We start from the raw sequence: 26,185 nt of genomic DNA, 5'->3' as shown, positions 1-26,185 counted from the left end.
TCATGACCTAAGGCAAAGGCAAATGTTTGACTGAGCCACCCAGGTGCCCCTAAGCTTAATTTTTAAAAATCTGAATTACTATAATTGGAAGGTAAAAATATTAGAATATAATCAATAAAATTGAAGATATATTTTATATTTGTCTTAAATACTTGTACTTGAGGAAAAGTAGGTTTAAATTTAGACCCTTCCTAGAGATAAACTCATTTCTCAACTTACTCACTTCTCTGATGCTACCTTATTTGCAGGTCTTTCCTAAGCATCCTAGTGGATGGAACTGGAGGTATTATGCTGAATGAAATAAGTCAACCAGAGAAGGACACTTATCGTATGGTTTCACTCATGTGGAATACAAGAAACAGGGCAGAGGATCATAGGGTCAGAGAGGAAAAACTGAATGGGAAGTCATCAGAAAGGGAGAAAAGCCATGAGAGACTCTTGACTCTCATAGACTTGCATTGACTAGTAGGAAACAAACTGAGGGTTGCTGGAAGGGAAGTGGGTAGGGGGTGGGATAATTTGGTGATGTGCATAATGGAAGACCCATGAAGTGATGAGCATGGGTGTTATAAACAACTGATGAATTATTGAACACTACATCTGAAACTAAGTATGTACTATATATTGGCCAGTTGAATTTAAATTAAAAAAAAATGTTCGTCTCCCTAGTCATTATCTATCCTCCTTAACTTTGTTTTCCTTCCTATGAAGGAAGCATTTATTGCAACGTAGCATTAAAATAGGATTTAATTACGTATATCTTTAAAAAAATTTTCTTAACTTAAATTCAATTTAGTTAACATTATAGTTTATTATTAGTTTCAGGAGTAATTACATGTACCTTTTTCTCCTCTCTTGCTAGAGTGTAAAATCTATGAGGGCAGGGACATTTTCTGCTTGGTTTGTTGCTGTTTGACTTCTATAAATGTTGGCTTGCAGTTAAGCAGTACATGGTTATAAGTCCTAAAGGTCATTTTCAAAGGTATTGGGGGCATATCCCTCAAAAGGTGTTTCCTAGATCCCCAACATAAGAATGGTGTTAAAAAGCAGATTTCCTAGCTGCAGAATAGCATATTTAAATCTGTTAACTGAGATTCTCAGAGTGGAGATAAGGAAATCTACCTTTTTAATAAGCTCCCTGAATGACTTTTATGCACAATGAAGTTTGAGGACTGTTACTTCAGGATGTAGTAACACTGTGTCATGTTTGATTTCTCCTCAGAATTTAGAGTTTTGGTTGAAGTATTTACTACTGCCTTTACCCTTGTCAGCCCTTATTTGCATTGCAGTTTGGATTATAGTTGGAATGAAGGGGAGGCAGGAGAGAAGTGAGAGGAGAATCCTATACTCATGTTTTCATGTGGAATAGTGTTTGCAGAAATAACTGGTAAAAAGTGAGTGTGTTGGGGATGGGGTGAGGAGACAATACTTGGTATTTGTATTATTCCTCTGAAAAAAAACTGAGAGACCTTGAAAGTCATGTTTGTCACAAATTATTACACAGAAGAATTTGATTTTAGATTTTTTCACATTGTGTTAAAACCTTTTATTAGAATATTTCTAATATACATGAAAGCAAAACAGAATGTTTGAACCCCTACATGCCTATTACTCAGTCCCCTATAGTATTTATTCGTGGCTGGTTCTGCCCCATCCATACCTTTTGTATACCTCCTTTCTGTATTGTTTTGAAGCAGATCATTGACAACAGATTATTCTGTAAATGCTTCAGTTTGTAACTTTTTGATTTAAAATGTAACTATAGTACCATAATAAGCCAAAAAAAATTTTCCTAATAGCAAAAATCACATTTCCAGTTTTTTCAAAAATTGTAATTTTTAAATTTTTGTATTCTTTCAACATGATTCAAACGGAAGTCCACACGTTTGTGATCGGTTTGTATGTCTCTTTATAGATTTCTCTTTCTTCCTTCTCTCTCTTATTTCTCCCCCACTCTTCCCCTTCATTCTTGCATTGGTTTTGTTGAAGAAACCAGGTTATTTGGAGTCGTCTTGGATTTTGCTGATAGCATTTCATTCTTTTGTTCTCTGTATTTCCTATAAATAGGTAGCTGGTTCTGGAAGCTCCATCAAATTTAGAATCAATTTTTTTTTTTTTTTTTGAGGCAAGGGTCAAGATTACTTCCTGAGCTTATGATGAGTTTATCAGTTTCTAGTTTTGCCTTCTAAATCAGTTATGAATTTTTAGGGGAATCCTGGGTGGCTCAGCGGTTTGGTGCCTGCCTTCAGCTCAGGCTGTGATCCTGGAGTCCCAGGATCAAGTCCCACATCGGGCTCCCTGCATGGAGCCTGCTTTTCCCTCTGCCTGTGTTTCTGCCTCTCTCGCTCTGTGTGTGTGTGTGTCTCATAAATGAATAAATCTTTAAAAAAAATTATGAATTTTTAGATTTAGCGTGATGGCATAATGTAATTTGGCTGACTTTGCTAAAGGAGTATTATGAGTAGTGATTTTATGAGGTTTTTGGAGTTTTTTTCTTCATGTTTAAAATTAATCTATTGAACTTTATATGACAAGTAGTTTTTTCTCAGTTTCTTCCTCTAGTGGAGTTTAGAACATGAAAGTAATTTGAAGAGCAAGCTACTTTATATATAATCTGAGAAAATTTTTAACTTAGAATCATATTAAAACATTAATTCTAGGAGTAATTCCTTTTACTACATTGGGTTAATATTATCATGTTATGTTACTATAAAATAACATCAATATTTTTAAAAGTCTGAAGTTAAAGACTCTGGGTTTTATTCTCATCTGTTTATACCCATTTAAATTTGTTTGTATGATCTTATATATCACCTTTGGACATGAATACTATTCTTTGTGTTTCTCCTTTTATTTTTTTTTTAAGATTTTATTTATTTATGAGAGAGAGAGAGAGAGAGGCAGAGACATAGGCAGAGGGAGAAGCAGGCTCCATGCAGTGAGCCTGACGTGGGATTTGATCCTGGGTCTCCAGGATCATGCCCTGGGCTAAAGACAGGCACTTAACCGCTGAGCCACCCAGGAATCCCTCTTTGTGTTTCTTATATTATTTTTGGGAGCAGTGAAAGGAGATCCAAGGTTAGCTATTGTAGCATTGCTCTGCACTATATCAGGTAAAGTATTATATTAATTGACCTCATAGCCTTTTGGCTGATTTTTAAATTTTGTGTTTCTCTTTTGTTGTTCAGTATGAGTTCCGAGCCTTTATAAAATGTGAACTTTTTAACCGGAGTTCTACACACCCCCATCCCTCTATACAGTATGCAGAAGAGTGTGTGTATTTGTGTGTATATTTAAATTTTTCTAGGGAGAGAATGGAAAAAAAAAAAAAACTTTATTAGGTCAGCAGAGTCGCATAGACCAAGAAAGATTAAGAAGGATAGGTTTAAACCACAAAATTAGTAAGTATCCAGTAAGTTGTAATAATGTTTGGTTAAAGTGGAAAAAAATTCCAGTTAACTAAATGAAGGAAAAATTAGGCCTTTAACAGAAATAATACCCAAGTGTCTGAATTATACCCGAAGGTAAATATGTTTACATTATGCCCACATTTATACTATTAAGTGTTTAAAGAGACTTGTATAACTCTGACCTTTGAGTAATGTTTTACTATGCAGTTGAGTTAGAGGAAGAATGTCTTTAAAATAGTTTTCTTGATATTCTAGAATCTAGTGATAGTGAATGTATGACTTACTATACTAGAGATGTCATACCTTTGTGAGTAAAGTGAATTTAATTCTGGTTTTGCCACCGACACTTGTACTAAATTAGACATTGGTTTTCTCTAGAATTCCATTTATAGTCATTGACAATTAACTTTATCAAATTCAGAACAATTTCAAAACATCTAGAGTACCTTTTTTTAATTAGAAGTCTCTTTTTCCTATTCCTAATTATTATTTGAAACTCGGTTCAGATCTTAACACCTCCCCAAAGCCTGATACAGAATTAATTGCTCTTTCCCCTGTACTTTGTGATTCTTCGTTTTGCATCTGCTTGTATATAGCATGTAAGAAAATTGTTAGGGATATATCTGGCTATCTTATTGTACTCTCCAAGAGATCAGGGAATATGTTTTATTCACCATTGCATCTTCAGAGTCTAAGGCATATATAATAGTTGTTTGGTAGTTCTTAAATTGATGAAATAGATGAGCATATGGAAAAAAAAAAGATCAAATGAAATATTCTGTTACATGAAGTCAAAATTCCTGCTTGTTCTTAAAGACTCAGCACAGTTGTCATCTCAAGAAAACTTCTTTGCCCATCTCTTCTCCTCTCTCTTCTTTTCAGCATGGGGTAGGTGTACTTCTCTGTTCTTACAGGGCATACCTTTTGGATTCATATGGTTTGTATTGAAGTTTTTGAATACCATGATACTGAAGTTGTCTGTTTGCATATATATTTGCCTCATTAAATTTTAAGATTATGTCATGCATTTTTGTATCGCTAGAAGCTGGCTCTTCAAGTACAGAGAAGTTCAGTAGATAATGGTTAAGTTTAATGCAGATAACCGTGTCTTCCCTTAGAGGATGGATATAGTATTTAAAAGCATAATAGAAGGTAGTGTATGTTAATGTATTAAGACAGTTAATTATATTCAACATGTATTTACAGTGCTTACTATTTGATAAGGCACTGTAGAGGGATTCAGAGATAAATATGGAAAGATAGGAGTTGATAAACTAAGTTGATGTGAAGGTCATTCAGTCAACAAGAATAGAATATTCAAAAGTATAAAGGCAAAAAAAGCCACCATATGCTAGGGAATGACCGCCATTTACTGGGAATGACCAGCAGTTTGGCTGGAGTGTAGTTATATATAGAAAAGTAGTGGCAGGTGTTATGCAGTGCAGATTATGGAGCCAGATCACATAGGGCCTAATGTGCTGTCCTAATACAGAGTTTGATATTCTAAATTAGTTATTAAAGCTTTTAAGGTGGAGAATTACAAAGGACACTTAAATGACATGAATTAGAAAAGAAAACTTACATTAATTTGATTGTTTTCTATCCCTTAATTTTTGGCTTCTCAATTTTAATTTTGCATTTGACTTTATTTCTCTTCAGTAGCAAGTTTGGTGGAGGATTATATAGAAATCTATCTGGAAAAATTTGTTTTATATTAAGAAATCCAAGAATAATGCTAGAAAGAAGAGAAAGAGTACTGTTTTTGCCAAATAATTTAGATTAGATGCTATATTTAAATATCTAAATAATGTTACGTTGGACTTTGGGTGTTTTTTAATTGAATAATTTCAGTCTTCTCCCAGTTCACAGGAAAGAAAAGGTAGGTACAATACAGAATTCTACCAATATGTCATTCTGTCTACCAAGTTTTATAAGTTATTTTCAACAATGTTGTTTGCCAGGAAGCAAAAAAAAAAAAGAATATGGCAAATATAATTAATAAATTGCAAATACACATCGACAGTATCAGCTAATTATGGTAATTTGACAGTTTTTATAGACCCAAATCTGTATGTGTAATGTAATCATAAGAATATAATCTCAAAAAAAAGAATATAATCTCAAATAACATGTTAAATAAAAGGTTTTAAGAAACAGTTAAATACGACAGTATTTCATGGTGATCCACAGAGTACTGAACAAGTAGAACCATTTATATCCTTCACTATAGGATAACTGAGATCTAGTTTAGTTTTTTTTTTTTTTAAGATTTTATTTATTTATTCATGAGACTGGGAGGTTGGTGCGGGGTGGGGGGGGGTGCGGCGCAGAGACACAGGCAGAGGGAAAAGCAGGCTCCATGCAGGGAGCCCGATGTGGGACTTGATCCTGGGTCTCCAGGATCACACCCTGGGCTGAAGCCGGTGCTAAACTGCTGAGCCACCGGGGCTGCCCTAGTTAAGTTTTTTAATAGCAGTTTAAATCTTTTTTCTCTAATAGTTCAAATTTATTCATTTCTTTCCATATTCTATAAATACTCTGCCAAGCATACTCTTTTTTGAAGAAGATTTGAAAAAAATAGAAAGTTGTCAAAAAATTAAAATAAAAAAATCACCCATCCCATCAGACAGAGGTAATCACTAATCACTTGGTAGCCTTTTTATCTCATCTGTATCATATGTATTATTTACTCACAAGTTGTTTTCCTTTTTTTTTTTTTTTTTTTAGAGACCCATTTTCTACTTAGCAGCCAGAGTGAACATTTAAAAATGTACAGTAAGGGAAGTCACTCTCCTGCTTAAATTACTTTATTGGCACTTAAACTATAGTGAGGAGTTTGGTTTTCTGTTGTACCTACCAGCCAATCCATTCCTCACCTGAAAGCCTTGATACTTATTCTTTCTTTTATCTAGAATGCTCTATCCTCAAGATTTTATTTATTTATTTTTTTTGGTTTGTTTTTGTCATGGCTGCTCCTCCTGTCAGTTCTTGACTGTCTTTGTTCTTGACCATTTTCCCAGAACTTACAGTATGTAACTTACAGTTAGAACTTATGTTTGTATGTATGTGTTTGTTTTCTCACTTTTTGTATATTATTTTGTATATTTTCAGTAAGGATAGGAATCTTGCCTTTGTTGATCTTGTGTTGCCAACACTTAGTCCACTACCTATAAGTAATTAATATCGAATGAAGGAATACATGAATGAACGAACAAATGAATGGATCTCTCTGGAATTTGTTTTGTTCAAGGAGTGAGGTTGAAATCCACCTTTATTTTCTCTCACGTTCAGCCAGTTGTTGCAGCGTTATTTTTTCCATTGTTTTGTTATACCATTTATATAATACATTGAATTCCTAGTGTGTTCCAATCTATTTTTTTATGTTTTTATGTAAATACCATTTAGTTAACATACAGTGTAATATTCGTTTCAGGTGTACAATATAGCAATTCAACACTTCCATACATTACTTGGTGCTCATTACAAGTGCCCTTGTTAATCCCTATCACCTACTATTTAACCCATCCCCCTGCCCATCTCTCCTCTGGTGACCATCAGTTTGTTCTCTACAGTGAAGAGTCTGTTTCTTGGTTTGCCTGTCTTTTTTCCTTTTGCTCATTTGTATTGTTTCTTAAATTCCACATATGAGTGAAATCATATGGTATTTATCTTTTTTGACTTAGTTCACTTAGCATAAAAACTCTCTAGCTCCATCTGTGTTGGTGCAAATGGCAAGATTTCATTCTTCTTTTATGTCTGAGTAATATTCCCATGTATATATATCCTACATCTTATTTATCGATTTATCAGTTGATGAACACTTGGGCTCTTTCCATAATTTGGCTATTGTATTGGGGTGCATGTATCCCTTTGAATTAGTATTTTTGTATTTGAGGGGTAAATACCTCGTAGTATAATTGTGGTTTATGATTTGTATTTCCCTGATGATCAGTGATGTTGAACTTAACAAAACTCAACACCCAAGAAATGAATAATCTAATTGAAAAGTAGGCAGATAACATGAATAGACATTTTTCCAAAGAGAGCTGTTTGCCTAAGGTCAGGAAGAAGACAGGGATGTCCACTCTTAGGACTTTAATTCAACATAGTCCTAGCCACAGCAATCAGACAATGAAAAGAAATAAAAGGAATCCAAGTCTATAAGAAAGAAGTCAACTTTCACTATTTGGAGATGACATGATACTATGTATAGAAAACCCTAAAGACTCCACCAAAACACTGTTAGAACTGGTACATAAATTCAGTAAAGTCGCTGGACACAAAATCCAACATAGAAATCTGTTGCATTTCTATACACCAGTAATGAACCAGCAGAAAGAAAAATTAAGGAATCAGTTCCATTTATAATTGCACCAAAACCGTAAGAGCCTAGGAATAAACCTAACTGAAGAGGTAAAAGACCTGCACTCTGAAAACTATAAAACAATGGTGAAAGAAATTGGACATGACACAAAGAAATGGAGAAGCAGTCTATGCTCATGAATTGGAAGAACAAATATTGTTAAAATGTCTATACCACCCAAAACTATCTACAGATTCAATGCAATCCCTTTCAAAATACCACCAGCATTTTTTACAGAGCTAGAACAAAGAATCCTAAAATTTGCACAGAACCACAGAAGACCTTAAATAGCCAAAGCAATCTTGCAAAAGAAAAGCAAAGCTGGAGGCATCACAATTCTGGATTTCAAGTTACATTATAAAGTTGTAGTGATCAAAACAGTATGGTGCTGTCACAAAAATAAACACATGGATAATAGGAAACCCAGAAGTGGACCCAAACTTACATGGCTAATTAAAGTAGGAAAGAATATCAACTGGGGAAAAATTAAATCTCTTTAACAAATGGTGTTGGGAAAACTGGACAGCAACATGCAAAAGAATGAAACCTGAACCATTTTCTGATACCATATAGAAAACTAAATTCAAAAGACCTAAATGTAAAATATGAAACTCTGAAAATCCTAGAACACAGGCACTAACTTCTTCAACATCAGCTGTAGCAACTTTTTTCTGAATATGTCTCATCAGGCAAAAGGAAAGAAAAACAAAAATATACTTATGGAACTATCTCAAAATAAAAGCTTCTGCACAGCAAAGGAAACTTCCATCAACAAAACTAAAAAGCAACCTACAGAATGGGAGAAGATACTTGGAAATGACATATCTGATAAATGGTCAGTATTGGATATATATAAAGAATTTGTGAAACAACACCAAAAAAATAAATAATCCAGTTAAAAATTGGGGAGGACATTTCTTCAAAGAAGACATACAGATGGTCAAAAGACACCTGAAGAGATGCTCAGCATTACTCATCATCAGAGAAATGCAAATCAAAACTACAGTAAGCTATCATCAGAAAGATTAAAATCAACAACACAAGAAACAAATGTTGGTGAGGATGTGGAAAAAAGGAACACTTGTGCACTCTTGGTAGGAATGCAAACTGATGCAGCCGTTCTGGAAAACAGTATTGAGTTTCCTCAAAAAGTTAAAAATAGAATGACTGTGATCCAGTAATTGAATTACTGAGTATTTAACCAAAGAATATAAGAACACTAATTCAGAGGGATACATGTGCCCCTATGTTTATACCAACATTGTCTACAATTTATGTAGATAATTATGGTGGAAGGAGGAATTATGGAGGAAGCCTAAGTGTCCATCAACTGAAAGATGAATAAAGAAATAGTGGCATGGATCTACAGTGGAATATTATTCAGCCATAAAAACGAATGAAATCTTGTCATTTGCAATGATATGGATGAAGCTATTAAAATAAGTCAGGAAAAGATAGATACTGGGATCCCTGGGTGCTCAGTGGTTTAGCGCCTGCTTTCAGCCCAGGGCATGATCCTGGAGTCCCAGGATCCGAGTCCCACATCGGGCTCCCTCTGCCTGTGTCTCTGCCCCTTTCTCTCTCTCTCTCTCTCTCTGCGTTTCTCATGAATAAATAAATAAAATATTTTTTAAAAAAAGATACTGTATGATTTCACTCATAGGTGGAATTTGAGAAATAAGACAAGCAAAGGAGGGGGAGAAGACAAAACAGAAACAGACTCTTAACTATAGAGAAACTGATAGTTATCGGGGGAGGTGGGTGGGGAATAGGTGAACTATGTGATGGGGATTACACAGTACACTTAGGATAATGAGCACTGAGTATGTATGGAATTGTTGAATCACTATTTCATACACCTAAAACTAATACAATAGTGTTTGGTAACTATAATGGAACTCAAAAAATTTCATTAAAATATTGTTTGAGGTTTAAAAATAGATCATTTGGAATAGTGATTTCAGTAAGTGCAGGCAAATGCCAGATTGGTATGTGAATGAAACATGAAATGGCAGAGAATTTAGATGTCACTCTTTTCAAGGGGAATGGTTTTTTTTTTCATTTAAAGATTTTATGTTAGCATGAGAACAAGAGCTGGAGGAGGGGCAAGGGAGAGGGAGAGAATCTCAATCTCAGGGCTCAATCTCATGCCCTGAGATCATGAACCTGAGCCAAAACCAAGAGTCAGATGCTTAACTGACTGAGTTGTCCCATCAAGGGGAATGGTGGTTTATTTTTTGGGGGGGGGGGCGGGGGGGAGGATGGTTTGTTTTTAAGATAAAGTTTTACATGTTTGTATGCTATAAAGACAGCTAGCATGTAGATGTTGAATTTGTAGAAGATAGTAAATGGAATATGAATTCTGAAAACTTGTGGTGGGATTAGCTTTTGGCAAGAGAATGAAGAGCACATTTTTTCACTGCAATTTAAAGTAACATTTAGATAATTTTGTTCAGTGAGAAGTAGGAAGTGGGAGCTCTTCCATAAAAACTTCAGGGCTTCTGGGTGGCTCAGTTGGTTAAGCGTCTGACTCTTGATATCAGGTCTTGATCTTAGGGTTATAAGTTCAAGCCCCGCATTGGGCTACATGCTGGGTATGGAGCCTACGTAAAGAAAAAGACAAAAAACCTTCCGTTCTCTCTATGAAACAAGTGGTGGGGAAAATCAGTTACTAAGTTTTATGATAGGTAATGGAGTGAAGTGTTTGATTATATTTTGAAATTGCTGTTTGAATAATAATTGTGTTTTTAAATTGCTGTTAAAAAAGTCCTCTTAGGTGGGGTTGAATTCAATTTAGGTTATACAGGCAACCAAGTACAAGGTGGTGATTTTTCCTGTAGTGCTTAGTGATTGGAGGTATTAGGAATGAAGGAGTTTTTGGCTGAGATGCAAGAAAGAGATGGAATGCCTGAGACAGATAATTGTTAAGAGAGGTAAGAGGTTTGTCTTAATGTTGGTCCCAATACTTGTCTATTTGAATGGCTAAAAGAGGCTGAATTATCATTAGAGCAAATGAAGGAATCGAATAAAGGATTGGAGGTCTGGATGACACGATGAGTTAAAAATGTAGGGGCAGAGGGGATGCCTGAGTGGTGGCAGTTGGTTAACTCTGGGACTCTTGGTTTTGCTGAGGTTGTGATTTCATGATTGTGAGATGGAGCCTCCTGTGGGCTCTGTGCTCATTGTGGAATCTGCTTGAGACTTTCTCCCTCTGCCCCTTCTCCCCTGTGCTCTCTTGCTCTAAAATAAATAAAGCCTCTTTAAAAAAATGGGGGGGGGGGGGGGGGGATAAAAGTTAACTGGGAGAATAGAATGTAAAGAATATCAAGTGAAAATAAATTTCATAGTCTGATAAATGCAAAAATACTTTTTGTAGGTATGAAGACTTATTTTTTTCTGAAGACTTTTTTGAGTATTTGGTGCAGCTGAATCTGAGAGCAGTGATTTCCAAACTTTAATGATCTGGTTTTCAAAGAAGAAAATATTTTGACTATGTACCCTCAATTTTTCTATATTAATCATTTAATCATATTCTGTACTATTATGTTTTATATATTGTAAAGTGTTACAGTCTAGATACTTAAACATGAAAGTTTAAGCTTATTTTAAAAATAAGTTTTCACATTAATGTTACAAAACATTAGTATGGGTGAGAGCATTGTGATACTTCATTAGTTTTGAAAATCTTGGTTCAATAGTTGGCTATAAAGCTATTTGAAAGGTTTCTTTTAAGTTTATTTTGGTGCTTGGTTTTAATAGCTTTTGTAGTTCAGAACTCCTAAAGATGCATAAATCCAGGTAGAAGAAGGGCATTGTAAGCTGGGCTGACTACAGTGTGATGCTTATCAAACAGGCAAAAGTTTTTGTTGAAATTCACCAGTAGGAGTCCTGTCGTCCCTAATTTTAATTAGTTGCTCTTGAATACTGATGTGAAAGTTCTGTTTTGCTCGATAATTTTTATTTGTCCCTCCAAATCTATTCTCCATCTTTGTGCAATGTGCTCTGTGCTCCGTGTTCCAGAAGGTTGATTTCCAAGGACTGCATCAACCGGTCTGCCTGTGCTCTGGCATCTGATTGGGTGGGAGGCACTGACAGGAGGACAGAGCAGGTTGGGGTATTCTAACAGCTTTCTCTTTGCTGGGCAACAAATTGTCAGTAACTGTGCTCCATCATTCTGTGGCCCTCTTCGATACTTATAGGATTCTTTGTTCCCTAACTATCCCTTCTCTTTCTCCTTTTGAGCATAGCTACCTACCTGGCCCAAGAGTGGCATCCCTTTCTAGTTTTTCCTTAACCTTGGCTATACATTTGTGAATAGTCTCTTCATTAAACATCACCTCCTTTTTTTTTTTTAAAGATTTTATTTATTTATGCATGAGAAACAGAGGCAGAGACATAGGCAGAGGGAGAAACAGACTCCACATGGGGAGCCCGATGTGGAACTCTGTCCCAGGACCCTGAGGATCATGACCTGAGCCGAAGGCAGACGCTTTACCACTGAGCCACCAGGCATCCCTAAGCATCGCCTACTTTTTAGTTTATCTTGCCAAGACCCTGAGGGCTATAGTTGTATTGAAAAAATGTTTAAGTAAATAGGTTACAAAAATGACTGAAACACTATAGTATTTTTAAACAGATTAGATAATTATTTCCAAGTTATAATTATGCAGATAGAATTTTTATAGGTGACAACAACAACAAAAAAATCACATAATGAAACCTTTTCAAACATCTGTTTTTAGTGGGGGAGGGTAGTGTTAGTACATACATTAACCATAAGTAAAGCTTAATATCAATTCACTTTCTTACTACTTTAATAATTTGAAACAGAATTAAGCCTCTGAATTCTGAAATTTGTTTTTTTTTTTTTTTTTTTTTTTTTTTTAAAGATTTTATTTATTTATTCATGATAGTCACAGAGAGAGAGAGAGGCAGAGAGACACAGGCAGAGGGAGAAGCAGGCTCCATGCACTGGGAGCCCGACGTGGGATTCGATCCCGGGTCTCCAGGATCGCGCCCTGGGCCAAAGGCAGGCGCTAAACCGCTGCGCCACCCAGGGATCCCTGAATTCTGAAATTTGGAATGTATTAGCAACACAGAAAAGACATTTCATGCTTTGTGAAAAAGAAAAAGGATAACTAAAACTCAGTGAGTCAACTGTAATTATTGCTAAGCTTTTGCTAATAGTTAGCAATCTGTTATTTTCAAACTATTGTCAGACTGATTTTATAAAATAATTTTCCTAATAGGTAGGAAAACTTGAATTTTAGAAAAGGAGAGTTATTTTAGTGTAGTGTTTTGATTGTTAATTATCTGACAAGTATTATTTGGAGGTGAGACTTACTTATTTTTATCTTTCTGCATTTTATTCTCTGATAAATGAAGACTAGGTAGTTAGTAACAAATATTTAATAGGTATTTTACTATAGAGAAAATAGTTGACTGGAATTTTTCATCTTAAATTATGTATGTAAATTTAAAATGACGAATAAATTGCTTGTATCCTTCCAAATATTGCGTGTGGGGGTGTGTGTATGTGTATGTGTTTGAGGCTCTGAGGTTACATCCATTACAAACGAAATCTTTATCTTCTGGAACTTTCATTCTGGTAGGATCGAAAATTACCAAATAAATAGATAATTATACAGTATAATGTAGTGATAAACAGGGAAAAAAATAAATGAGTAAGGGAACAAAGAGGAGTGACAGGGAATCCTTTATTAGTTATGATGGTCAGGGAAGTCCTTTCAAATAAGCTGGCATTTGAACTGATTTGGAAGAAATGTTAATACCTAACCATACAGATATTTGGGAGAGGAGTGCCTTACATGAGGACAAGGGGAAAGGCAAAGCTGATGTTGGTGTGACTGAGAATAACACAAACATTTGTGGCCAGAATACAAAGCTGTAATGAACGGAGTGGTAGAAAGTGAAGTCTGAGGTAGATAAGGGTCATGTTACACTGGATCTTGTAGGTCTTCAGAACTATGGATTTTAAGTGTAACTGAAAGTCTTTGGAGGAGACAGAGTAGGGGAATGATATGATCTGATTACCTGGGTTGCTGCATGAAGAATAGATTGTAAGGAGATCAGAATAGAAGCCGGGATGCCTGTCATGAAGAGATTGCAATAGTCTAGGTGAGAGTTAGAACTTCAAACAAACACACATACTGCTTAGTGCCATATGTATGTTTACATTTACATATACTTATATATAATTCCTTTTGGGTTAAAAGATATATTCAGAAACTGTTTTGCATTCAGTAGTGTAATACACCTTTTACAGTGAGTATATACAGACTTCCTAATTCCTTTTGATGAATGGATGTTATTCCATATTATGGTATACATTGTTTAATCCATGTTGTATAAAAGGACATTTATGTTTACAGGTTGTTCTTTTTCAATAATACTCTGTGTGGGAGAAGAGGGGGCAGAGAAAGAGATTGCTCACAGTTGTGGAGATACGTCTGTAGGGTAAATTCTTAGGACTGTGATGGGTCAAAAAGATATGTGCACATTAAATCTTAATGATCATTACCAAATTGATTTCCAGAAATGCTGTGCCAATTTTATATATCCAATAATGTTTTATGAAAATTTTTCTTTTCATATTCTCCCCAACACTGAGTGATATATCTTTTTAATCTTTGCACGTTGATATGAAAGAGACATCATAGTTTTCTCTCTTGTATTTTAATCTTGAATGACAAATATCAAAATACATACATTTTTATTTCTGATGACAAGTGAAGGATATTAATTTCTCTTTGGTCTTTGTTCTGAGAAAATAACTATTTAAAAAAGTAGGAGTGAAGTTAAAGGATAAAGTTTCTGACTCATTTATTACATAATAATTTAGCCATGTGACTTAACTATTTCCCTCAACTCCTTTTATCCCCAGTGCTCTACATACACTGTGACCTTTGAGCTATCATGTTTCAATGCAATATTGTTCATTAATGTTCTCTTCCAATAGTATTGATGAAGAAGTAATTAAAATTACAGAACTAGGGATCCCTGGGTGGCGCAGCGGTTTGGCGCCTGCCTTTGGCCCAGGGCGCGATCCTGGAGACCCGGGATCGAATCCCACGTCGGGCTCCCGGTGCATGGAGCCTGCTTCTCCCTCTGCCTGTGTCTCTGCCTCTCTCTCTCTCTCTCTCTCTGTGTGACTATCATAAATTAAAAAAAAAAAAAATTACAGAACTAGTTAGTTCACCTTTAAAATGATCTCAAATATACTCATTCAGTGTCTGTTATTGCCAGTCAGCTTATTTTCTTTTGGCCCACATTCCTTTTGGCCCAGTTAGCCATCGTACAGATAGATATATGCTACTGTACATAAAAAAATCACAGCCTGAAACATTATTGCTCGATCAGCCCAGGTTCTTCAGGATTACTTGAAAACTAATTTAAAAGTTCATGTGTTACTTAAAGCTGAATTGGTTACAACATTATGTCCTTATAACAAAGAAAACATATAGCAGTGCCATAGTTCAAGAGCCTTGTTTTAGATGGCCTGAGACTGAGATTACTATAAAAGTTCTTCCTGGGGTAATAAACCACTGTGAACAAAGTCCAAGATGGAAAGGCATTTGATTGTGTTTCATGCTGTAAAGGTTTGTTTTGTTAAACCTTACCCTATTTTGTATTAGAAAAAGCCTACAGGAAAGCAGGAAAATTTGATTACAGGGTCAACTTTTAATTTACATACAATTCATCTAGCCTATTTAATACTTACTTGGGGTATTGACTTGACTTTGCCCTTGTAGAAACAACATGTTTAAAATCTTCAGATGTCATATGCCTGGGTAGCTCAGTGGTTGAGCATCTGCCTTAGGCTCAGGTCATGATCCTGGGGTCCTGGGATTGAGTCCCACATCAGGCTTCCCTCAGGGAGCCTGCTTCTCCCTCTGCCTATGTCTCTGCCTCTGTGTGTGTGTGTGTGTGTCTCATGAATAAATAAATAATCTTTTAAAAAGTGTATATACCATTAAAAAAAAAAACTTCAGATGTTCTGGCATATTTTACAAAGGTAGAAAAGCAGATGTTTTCCCTGATGCTTTTTTTATGATAAGCCCTTTTTATAGATGAAAGTTCAGAATCAGGTTTTGATTTAGACTAAAAAACTTGATAAGATTAATGTTTCCTTTTTAGTATAAATGTTTTTAATCAATTATTTCAAATTCACTAAGGGGATTTATGGATAATTAAACTACTGAGAAACTTTTCTATCAGTATTATTTTCAAGTATTAGATTAGTATCTTAGTGCATTAATAGAATGACTATTACAGGGTAGGGAGACATAGGTGTGACATTGAAGAGAGAATCCTGATTCCTAGATTCTTTTTATAGGTAAGTCAGGTTTCCAGATTTGCAATTACATATTATAATACTTAATATATTGTAGTACTTATTTGTTTATAATTTCTCCCAAGTGTTTATGTACCATGAATTTTCTTTTAAAATGTTTTGATAATATTCTACATTTTCCTATACTAATCATAGGTAGTATGAAATATATGAAGAAATGTATAGATAAGCTGCATTTAATTTTGCAAACAATAAACTTTTTTCCCTTAAGAGATAGTGTTTTAATCTTTAATTTTAATGTGAAAGATTTATATATTTCTTTTTTTTAAAGAAAGTTTTTTTAAAAAATTATTAGAGAGGGAGCACACACAGGGGAAGATACAGAGGGAGAGCGAGAGGGAAGAGCAGACTCCCCACTGAGCAGGGAGCCCACTTAGGGCTTGATCCCAGGATCCCAATATCATGACCTGAGCCAAAGTCAGACACCCAACCAACTGAGCCACCCAAGTGCACCAAGATTTGTGTATTTCTTAAATGTAGGGAAGGGACTGTCTCTTAGACTGATTTTTATGATATGGGTATAGAAAATTAGAAATTAAATATAGGGCAGATAAAAATCTTGAGTGTAGCGAAGTAGGGTTTAACTATATACTTTTTATACAGTTAGCAAAAGAGATTATTAAGATGCTGGTTAAGGGGACTTGTTGCTTACCCAGAAGATTTGACCTTATGAATTGACTTATTCTTCTCCAAGGCACTTGAGAGAAAAGACAACGATAGCAGTTACATCTAAAGGCTATTATGGATTGGAGGATGAAAAGGGAACTGCATGTACCTCAACGAGGCGTCGGTCAACACCACGAAGTTTGGCAGGCTTGACAAGTGGAGTTTTTGAATCTATAATGGTCCAAGTTTTGAGACAGGAAGAACAGCTGAGAGCAAAAGAAGAAAAAAGGTAAATGTTAACGAAAAAAAGTTTCATGTTTAGATTTCTAGGACTGGTTTTCAAAGAACAGCTATATAACCTTTGTGTGCTTGTATCAAATTTGGGTGCATTTTATAGTGTTGCAAAATATATTGCCACCCTAGTATGAATTCATAATGAAATTTGTTTAAAAATACAGTTTTAAATTTCAAACCAAATTACCTTGAAGCTATACAAAAATAATTTTTACAGAAGATTTCAGAATGCTTCCTAGATTTCTAGAAGTATTACTAAATGAATTATAAATGAATATAGAAGTGTTACCAAATTTTAAATTAGAAGAGTTTTATATAGATTTGTATATCTTTAGAATAGATTCACAATCTTTAAAATTAGAAACTTCAGAGATTATGTAGTTCAAAATGATGCATAAGTTCACCTCTCCCAGTTCCTCCATTGGATATTAACTTTCTGGCTAACTCAGCTTACCCTGGGCTCATCAGAAATGTTGTGCTTAATCAGTGTTACCTTCTACTGTCTGGAAGCATAGATTGATGGCATTTATATAACTATTTATAACAAAAGAGACTAGGGCCCTAAGAAGTAAGTGATTACTCAAAAATGATTGGTGATTTTCATACTAAATCAAATCTCAAACTCAAACTATAGTAGGAGTGATTGCTGATGTAATAGGGAACTGCTATTGCTACTCAAAGACAATTTATATGTCTTTGCTACTTTCATAATTTAGCTTGCTTTGATATTTGTATGATTAAAATTCAACCTTGAGACTTTATCCCCCATACTTTTTATTCTAGTGATTAATTCAGAACCCCTGGAAATCCTTTTTTTCCCCTTCTACAGAACCTCACAGAACTACTCCTGCTGTAGGAAAGGGGATCTTATGAAAAGGGATAATGATTAATCTGACAATAGTATATAATAGATTGGAATAGAGAGAAAATAGAGAAAAGGCCTGTAGGAAGAAAGCTATAGGAATCTAGATCTTCACTACTGATGACCAGAAATAGGGAGAGAGAGATCAGATTGTTGTGTGGTCAAGTAAAGACTTAGTACCTTCCTTAATACTAAGGGGGAACAAAGGAAGAGACAAAGATAAGTCAGGATATAGTTGTAATAATAGTTATAGCAGCAATAAGAAGATAAAAAGAATAGTTAATAGTTACGGAACATGATTATTTGCCAGGTTTAGCTCTAATGTACTTAACATTTACCCTGAAGCACAGAGAGATTCATTAACTTGCCCAAGGTCAGGCAACTTTTGAATGGTAATCAAGATTGGAACCCAGGCATTTTGGCTCTAAAGCTCGTGCTCCTAAGTAATACACTGTCCTTATGACTTACAAAGATGGAACCAGCAAAGAAAAGAGAAGAGCCTGAGTCTATAGTATGAGGAAAGATCAGTGAACTCTTTTCAGTAAGTTGTTTGAAGCAATGAGGGAAATATCTAGTAGGAAACTAGGAATCTAAGTCTTTTTCTTTTCTCCAGTTTTACATATGTTTGTGTGTCCTGTGCTTAATGTCAAACATAGGTGAATAAGATACAGGCAAAAATCCACTAAATATCTTAGGGTCTACAATAATTTCTTACAGTAATATGAATTAAACTTTTTATTTGGGTTTAGTGTTAACTTTTAAGTTTTATATTATAAATATTTTAAACATGAAGCAAGGAATAAATAAAATTGTAATAAAAGTCTGTGTACCTACTATTTAGTAATTTTCAAAGAAAGTAACATAGTTAAATCAGTATTCCCTACATTTTTCCTTTGTCCCCAGAAGAAACTACTCTAACTTTATCATTCCTGTGCATTTTATTATTGAATTTTAAGAATTCTTTTATATATTATGGATGTAAGTACTTTGTCAGATATATATTTATTCCAAATATTTTCTCCTAGTCTTTTGCCTGCCTTTTCATTTTCAGTGTTTTTTAAGAAACAGAACATTTTCACTTTAGATTTATTCTTTTTTTAATGTTTTGTGCTTTTTATGACCTAAGAAAGCTTACCTAAGATTATGAATTTTCTCCCTTTCTCCCCCAGAAATCTCTAAATTTTATTTTATTTTGATTGATTAATTTATACTTAGAAAGGGAGAGAGAGTAGGGGTAGGAGGGCCAGAGAGAGAATCTTAAGCAGGCTCCATGCCTAATACAGAGCCTGCATGGACTTCATCTCACAACCTGAGATCATGACCTGAGCCAAAATCAAGAGTTTGACAACCGACTGAGCCACCCAGGAGCACCTCTAAATTTTATTTTTTATGATTAGGCCTATGATTCATTTGAAGTTAATTTTTGTGTGTGGTTTGAAGTAAAGGTAAAAATTTATTTTTTTCCATATGGTTAGTCCATTTACTATAGCTTTATAGTAAGCTTTGAAATTTGATAATATAAGTCTTCCAGCATTGTATTTTGTTGTTTGTTTTCAAAATTATTAGGCTATACTAGGATTTTCTCATTTCTGTGTAATTTAGATCATATTATAAACTCCTACCAAAAAAAAAAAAAAAAAAACAGCCTGAGGAAATTTTGATTGAAATTGCATGGATTTTGTCTTTTATATATTATGGATGTAAGTACTTTGAATATAAGTTTCTGGATAATTGTAAATTTCAGTGATATTTTTTAGTATTCAGTGATTATATTTTCCACATATTTGGTTATCTTTATCCACATATTCATATTTTTGATGAAACTATAAATCATTTTTATATTCAGTTTACAATTTTTTGTTGCTAATATGTAGAACTACAATTGATTTTAGAGTATGGACCTTTGTCTCTTTGTCTTTGAATTCTGAAAGATTTTGCTTCATGTAGTTTGAAAGTCTGCTATTGCATGCATATCTTTTTATGATGTTTAACCCATCCCCCATTTTACTTTCCTTCTAAGTAACTCTCAGTATGTTCTCTGTAGTTGATAGTCTGTTTCTTGGTTTGTCTCTCTCTCTTTTTCTTTAACCTTTGCTTGTTTGTTTCTTAAATTCCACATATGAATAAAATCATAAGGTATTAGTCTTATTTTGACTGACTTATTTCATTTACTATTAATACTCTGTAGCTCTATCATGTCCTTGTAAATGGCAAGATTGTGTTCTTTTTTATGGCTGAGTAATATTCCCTTGTATATATACCCCACATCTTCTTTATCCATAAATTAGTCAGTAGACACTTGGGCTGTTTCCATAATTTGGCTATTGTAGATAATGGTGGTATAAACATGAGAGTGCATATGTCCCTTTGAATTGGTATTTTTGTATATTTCAGGTAAATACCTAGTAGTACAATTGCTGGATCATAAGGTAGTTCTATTTTTAACTTTTTGAGGAACCTCCATAATATTTTCCAGAGTGGCTGCACCAATTTGCATTCCCATCAACAGTGCAAGAGGGTTCCGTTTTCTCCACACCCTTGCCAACACCCGTTGTTTCTTGTTTTGTTTATTTTAGCTATTCTAACAGGTGTGAGGTAATATCTCATTGTAGTTTTGATTTGCATTTCCCTAATGATCAGTGATGCTAAGCATCTTTTCATGTGTCTGTTGGCCAATCTTAATGTCTTCTTTGGAAAAATGTCTTATTCGTGTCTTCTGTCATTCATGTCTTCATGTCATCCATATTTTAAATTGGATTATTTGTTTTTTGAGTGTGGAGTTTTATAAGTGCTTTATATATTTTGGATACTAGCTCTTTATCAGCTATGTCATTTCCAAATATCTTCTCCCATTCTGTAGGTTGCCTTTGAGTTTTGTTGATGGTTTCCTTCACTGTACACAGCTTTTTATTTTGGTGTAATCCTAGCAGTATATTTTCCCTTTTGTTTACCTAGCCTCAGTAGAAATAGCTAAAAAGAAGTTGCTATGGCTGATGTCAAAGAAGTTACTGCCGGTGTTCTCCTCTAGGATTTTTAAGGTTTCAGGTCTCACATATAGGTCTTTAATCCATTTTCAGTGTATTTTTGTATATGGTATAAGAAGGTGGTCCAGGTTCATTCTTTTGCATGTTACTGTCCAGTTTTCCCAATACCATTTGTTGAAGAGACTGCTTTTTCCCATATTCTTTCCTGCTTCTTTTGAAATTAATTGACCATATAATTGTAGATTCATTTCTGGGTTTTCTATTTTGTTCAATTGATCTGTCTGTTTTTATGCCAGTACCATACTGTCTTGATCACTGTAGCTTTGTAATGTAGCTTGAGGTCTGGAATTGTGACACCTCCATCTTTCCTTTTCTTCTTCAGGGTTGCTTTGGCTATTTGGGATAGGGGTCTTTCATGGTTCCATGCAAATTTTAGGATTCTTTGTTTTAGCTCTATGAAAAATGCTGCTGTTATTTTGATAGGGATTACATTGAATGTATAGTTAGTTTTGGGTAGTATAGACATTTTAACAAAATTTCTCTTCCCATCCAAGAGCATGGACTGTTTCTCCATTTCTTTGTGCATTTCCAATTTCTTTCACCATTGTTTTATAGTTTTCAACGTACAGGTTTTTTACCTCTTTGGTTAGGATTATTCCTAGGTATCATATAGGTTTTGGTGCAATTGTAAATGAAACGAATTCCACTTACTTAATTTCTTTTTCTGCTGCTTGATTGCTCGCATGTACAAATGTAATAGATTTCTGTATGTTGATTTTGTGTCCTACGACTTTACTGAGTTGGTCTGTTAGTTCTAGCCGTTTTTTGGTGACTCTTTTAGCTTTTCTGTATATAACATCAGCTCCTTTTCAGAGAGTGAAAGTTTGACTTCTTCCTTGCTGATTGGGATTCCTTTTATTTCTTTTCATTGTCTAAATGCTATGACTAGGACTTCTAATACTATGTTGAATAAAAGTAGTGAGACTGATCATCCCTGTCTTGTTTCTGATAATAGAGAAAAAGTTCTCCGTTTTTCCTCATCTAGGATATTGGTTGTGGATCTTTCATGTATAGTTTTTATTATGTTAGATTTGGAACACACTACTTTATTGTGGGCTTTTTATCATGAATGGAGGTTGTACTTTGTTGTATTTTGTCAAATGCTTTTCCTACATCTATTGAAATTATTGTATGCTTCTTATCCTCTTGTTGATGTGTTTTATCAAGTTGATTAATTTGTGAATATCAAACCACCTTTGCAACCTGAGAATAAATCCCACTTGATGGTGGGTGAATGATTTTTTTAGTGTATTGTTAAATTCCATTTGCTAGTATTTTATTGAGAATTTTTGCATCTGTCTTCATCAATGATAATGGCTTTAGTTCTCTTTTTAAATTATATCTATCTGGTTTTGGAACCAGGGTAATGCTAGCCTTATAGAATGAATTTGGAAGTTTTCTTTCCTTCTCTTATTTTTTGGTATCGTTTGAGAAGAAAAGGTATTAATTCTTCTTTAAATGGTTGGTAAAATTCCTCTGGGAAGCCGTCTGGCCCTGGACTTTTGTTTATTGGGAGTTCTTTGGGTAATGATTTGGTTTCTTTGCTGGTTATTGGTCTGTTCAAGCTTTGTATTTCTCCCTGTTTCACTTCTGGTAATTTATAAGTGTCGAGGAATTTATCCATTTCTTCTAGGTTGTCTAATTTGTTGAAATATAGTTTTTCATAATATTTTCTAAGAATTGTATTTCTCTGTTGTTGATTGCTATTGTATCTCCTCTCTCATTGGTGATTTTATTTATTTGGGTCCTTTCCCTTTTTTGATAAGTCTGGCTGGAGGTTTATTAATTTTTTCAAAGAAGCAGCTCCTGGTTTTTTCTATCTGTTCGGTTGTTTTTTAGTTTCTACATTATTTATTTCTGCCCTAATCTTTATTATTTCCTTCCTTCTACTGGCTCTAGACATCATTTATGGTTCTTTTCTAGCTCCTTTCAGTGTAAGGTTAGGTTGTTTATTTGAGATTTTCCCTGCTTCTTGAGGTAAACCTATATTGCTATATACTTTCTTCTTTGGACTGCTTTTGTTGCATCCGAACGATTCTGGACTTTTGTGTTTCAATTTTCATTTATTTCCACATGTTTTTAAATTTTTCTTTGAGTTCCTTGTTGACACATTCATTGTTTAGTAGCATGTGTTTAATCTCCATGTATTTGTGGTCTCTAAGTGTTTTCTTGTGGTTGATTTCTAGTTTCATAGTGTTGTCAGAAAAGGCGCATAGTATGACTTCAATCTTACTGTATTTGTTGAGGCCTGTTTTATAACCTAATATGTGATATATTGTAGAGGATGTTCCATGTGCACTTGAAAAAAATATGTATCTTGCTCTTTTAGGATGGAATGTTCTGAATATATCTGTTAAGACCATTTGGTCCATTGTGTCATTCAACACCATTGTTTTGTTGTTGATTATGTGTTATGATCTGTGCATTGAAACAAATGGGATGTTAAAGGCCCCTACTAATATAATTAATGAGTTCCTTTATGTTTGTTACTGTTTTATATATTGAGTGCTCCCATGTTGTGTGCATAAATATTTACAATTGTTATATCTTCCTGTTGGATTGTCTGCTTTATAATTATAGAGTGCTCTTCTTTGTCTCTTGTTACAGTCTTTATTTCAAAGTCTGGTTTGCCTGATACAAGTATTGCTACCTGGCTTTCTCTTGACTTCCATTTGCATAACTGTTTCTCCATCTTCTCACTTTCAATCTGCAATTTCTTTAGGTCTGATATGTGTCTATTTTAGACAACATAGAGTCGAGTCTTATTAGGAGTATTTAGTCCATTTACATTGAAAGTATCGATAGATAATATATTTATTGCCATTTTATTACTTGTTTTGTGGTTGTTCCTGGAAATTTTCTCTGATCCTTTTATATTTTGCTGATACTTTTTTTTTTTTTTTTTTTAAGATTTTACTTATTTATGCACGAGAGACACACACTGAGAGAGAGGCAGAGAGAGAGGCAGGCTTCCTGCAAGGAGCCTGATGTGGGACTCAATCCCGGATCCTGGGGATGTGGGACTTGATCCCAGGTCCTGGGATCACGCCCTGAGCCGAAGGCAGACGCTCAACTGCTAAGCCACCCAGGTGTCCCATTGCTGATACTCTTTAGTAATATATTTGGATTTCTTTTTCTTTATTCTTTGCATATTTATTAGTGGTTTTTGATATATAGTTACCATTAGGTTTGTATATAACTTCTTCTGCAAATAGCAGTCTACATTAAGTTGATGGTTGTTCAAGTTTGAATCTAATCTTCCCCTCGCCTCCCCACAACTTTGGTATATATTATATTCCATCTTTTTTTAAATGAGCTCCTTGACTGATTTTTACAGAAATACTCACTTTTACTGTTTTTATGTTTCCTTCCTTCTTACTGTCACTTTTGGTTTTTCCCTTCCACTCAAAGAATCCCCTTTAATATTTCTTATTTTTTTAAGATTTTATTTATTTATTCATTCATGAGAAACACAGAGAGTGAGAGGCAGAGGGAGAAGCAGGCTCCATGCAGGGAACCTGATGCAGGATTCGATCCTGGGACCATGCTGAGCCACTCAGACGTGCCCCCTTTAATATTTCTTGTAGGGCTGGTTTAGTGGTCACAAACTCCTTTAGCTTTTGTTTGTCTGGGAAATTCCTTATCTCCCCTTTTATTCTGACTGATAACCTTGCCTGATAAAATATTTTTGGCTGCAGATTTTTCCCTTTCAAGCCTATTGAATATTATATCATGCCACTCTCTTCTGGCTTGCCAAGTTTCTGTTGAGAAATCTACAAGTGGCCTTATGGATTTTGCCTTGGAAACTAAGGACTTCTTTTGTCTTGCTGCTTTTAAGATATTTTCTTTATCACTATATTTTACCAATTTAATTACAACGTGTCTTGGTGTGGGTCTGTGGTTGTTGATTTTGTTGGGAGTTATCTTTGCCTTCTGGATCTGGATGTCTGTTTCCTTCCTCAGACAAAGGAAGATTTCAGCAGTTATTTCTTCAGATAAATTTTCTGCTGTCTTTCTCTTGCTTAGGTTTCATTTTGTTTTCTGATGTATAGGCTTTCAATTTTCTCTGTGAAAGTTTTTAAATTTACCAGTTTTCTCTTCTGCAGTGTCTAATCCAGAGAACTTTTTCAGATTTGTATTTTTTTCAACTCTAGATACTTAGTTCTTTTTAAGAATATAGAAGTTCTCATCATTAAGTTTGGGTTTTAATGTCCTCCTCTGTTAGCTCCATTATCTTAGTTTTTTCTAGGTCTTCCTTTTGGCTAGTTTTTTTCCTGGTTATGTTTTCTCCTGGTTTCTGTTCTTGGCATGTACAGTGATTTTTTGTTTGTTTTTGTATTTTAATTGGAAGTTAGACAATATGAATGTTACCTTGGTGCATATCTGAAATTTTATTTTCTTTCTTTAAAGAGAATTGGGCTTGGGACACCTGGGTGGCTCAGCGGTTGAGCTTCTGCCTTCGGCTCAGGGCGTGATTCTGGTCTGGGGATCAAGTCCCAATCGGGCTTCCTATGAGGAGCCTGCTTCTCCCTTTGCCTATGTCTCTGCCCCTCTCTCTGTATCTCTATGAATAAATAAATTAAAAATCTTTAAAAAATAAAAAAGAGAATTGGGCTTTATTCTGGCAAGCAGTTAGCTTCTTTGTAGATCAGCTTGATGATCATTTCAAGTCCAGATTTTAAGTTCTATAGTGGATTTAGAATAGTATTCCCTCCAGTTTGGCCCTATTTACTAATGCATGACCTCTGGGGCTTCTCCACAGAATGCTCCCAAGGGATGAGGACTTTCTACTCCAGATGCTTTCCTCATTGTCTTTAAGCTTCTGTGCTTACAGTGTCCTGGTCATTCTTGTTAAACTTTTTGGAGTTTTACACTGTGTAGTCACAGGCTAGTACTCAGCAAACCTGAAGATCTTTGTGTAGATTTCTGAAGCTCTTTTCTGCATAGCTGCCTTCTTTTCAGAATTATCTCACAACTTCTAGGTGCCTTATTTTCCCCCAGTGCTCATTTCCATCTCTTTAGCTGAAATCCATTGGACTGTTTGGGTTGCCCTGTTCTTGTATTCAGAGTTTGGAAATTGTCTTTACTCAGAAAGCTTGTCAGTTGTAAGGATCACTTAATTTGCTTTATTTCTTGGAGATCACAGTCCTGAACTATTTAATATTCAGATCTGAAAACATTTGATTCATTCATATATATATATATAAATTTTTATATATATAAAATATATAA

General features: G+C 34.6%; 1 protein-coding gene across 2 annotated transcripts in view; it reads left to right on the top strand.

Moving 5' to 3' along the window:
* Window positions 1-26,185, top strand: part of KIAA2026 (uncharacterized protein KIAA2026 homolog) — a 117,503-nt gene that overhangs the window by 8,501 nt on the left and 82,817 nt on the right. For both annotated transcript variants that reach the window (XM_038552322.1, XM_038552321.1), the window contains exon 2: window positions 16,842-17,042. In XM_038552322.1, the coding sequence (XP_038408250.1) occupies window positions 16,842-17,042 (201 nt within the window). The remainder of the gene's footprint in view (window positions 1-16,841; window positions 17,043-26,185) is intronic.

Source organism: Canis lupus, chromosome 11 (genome assembly GCF_011100685.1).
Source record: "Canis lupus familiaris isolate Mischka breed German Shepherd chromosome 11, alternate assembly UU_Cfam_GSD_1.0, whole genome shotgun sequence".
NCBI lineage: Eukaryota > Metazoa > Chordata > Mammalia > Carnivora > Canidae > Canis > Canis lupus.
The sequence above is the reverse complement of the archived record's forward strand: the minus strand, read 5'-3'. Positions and strand labels throughout refer to the sequence as shown.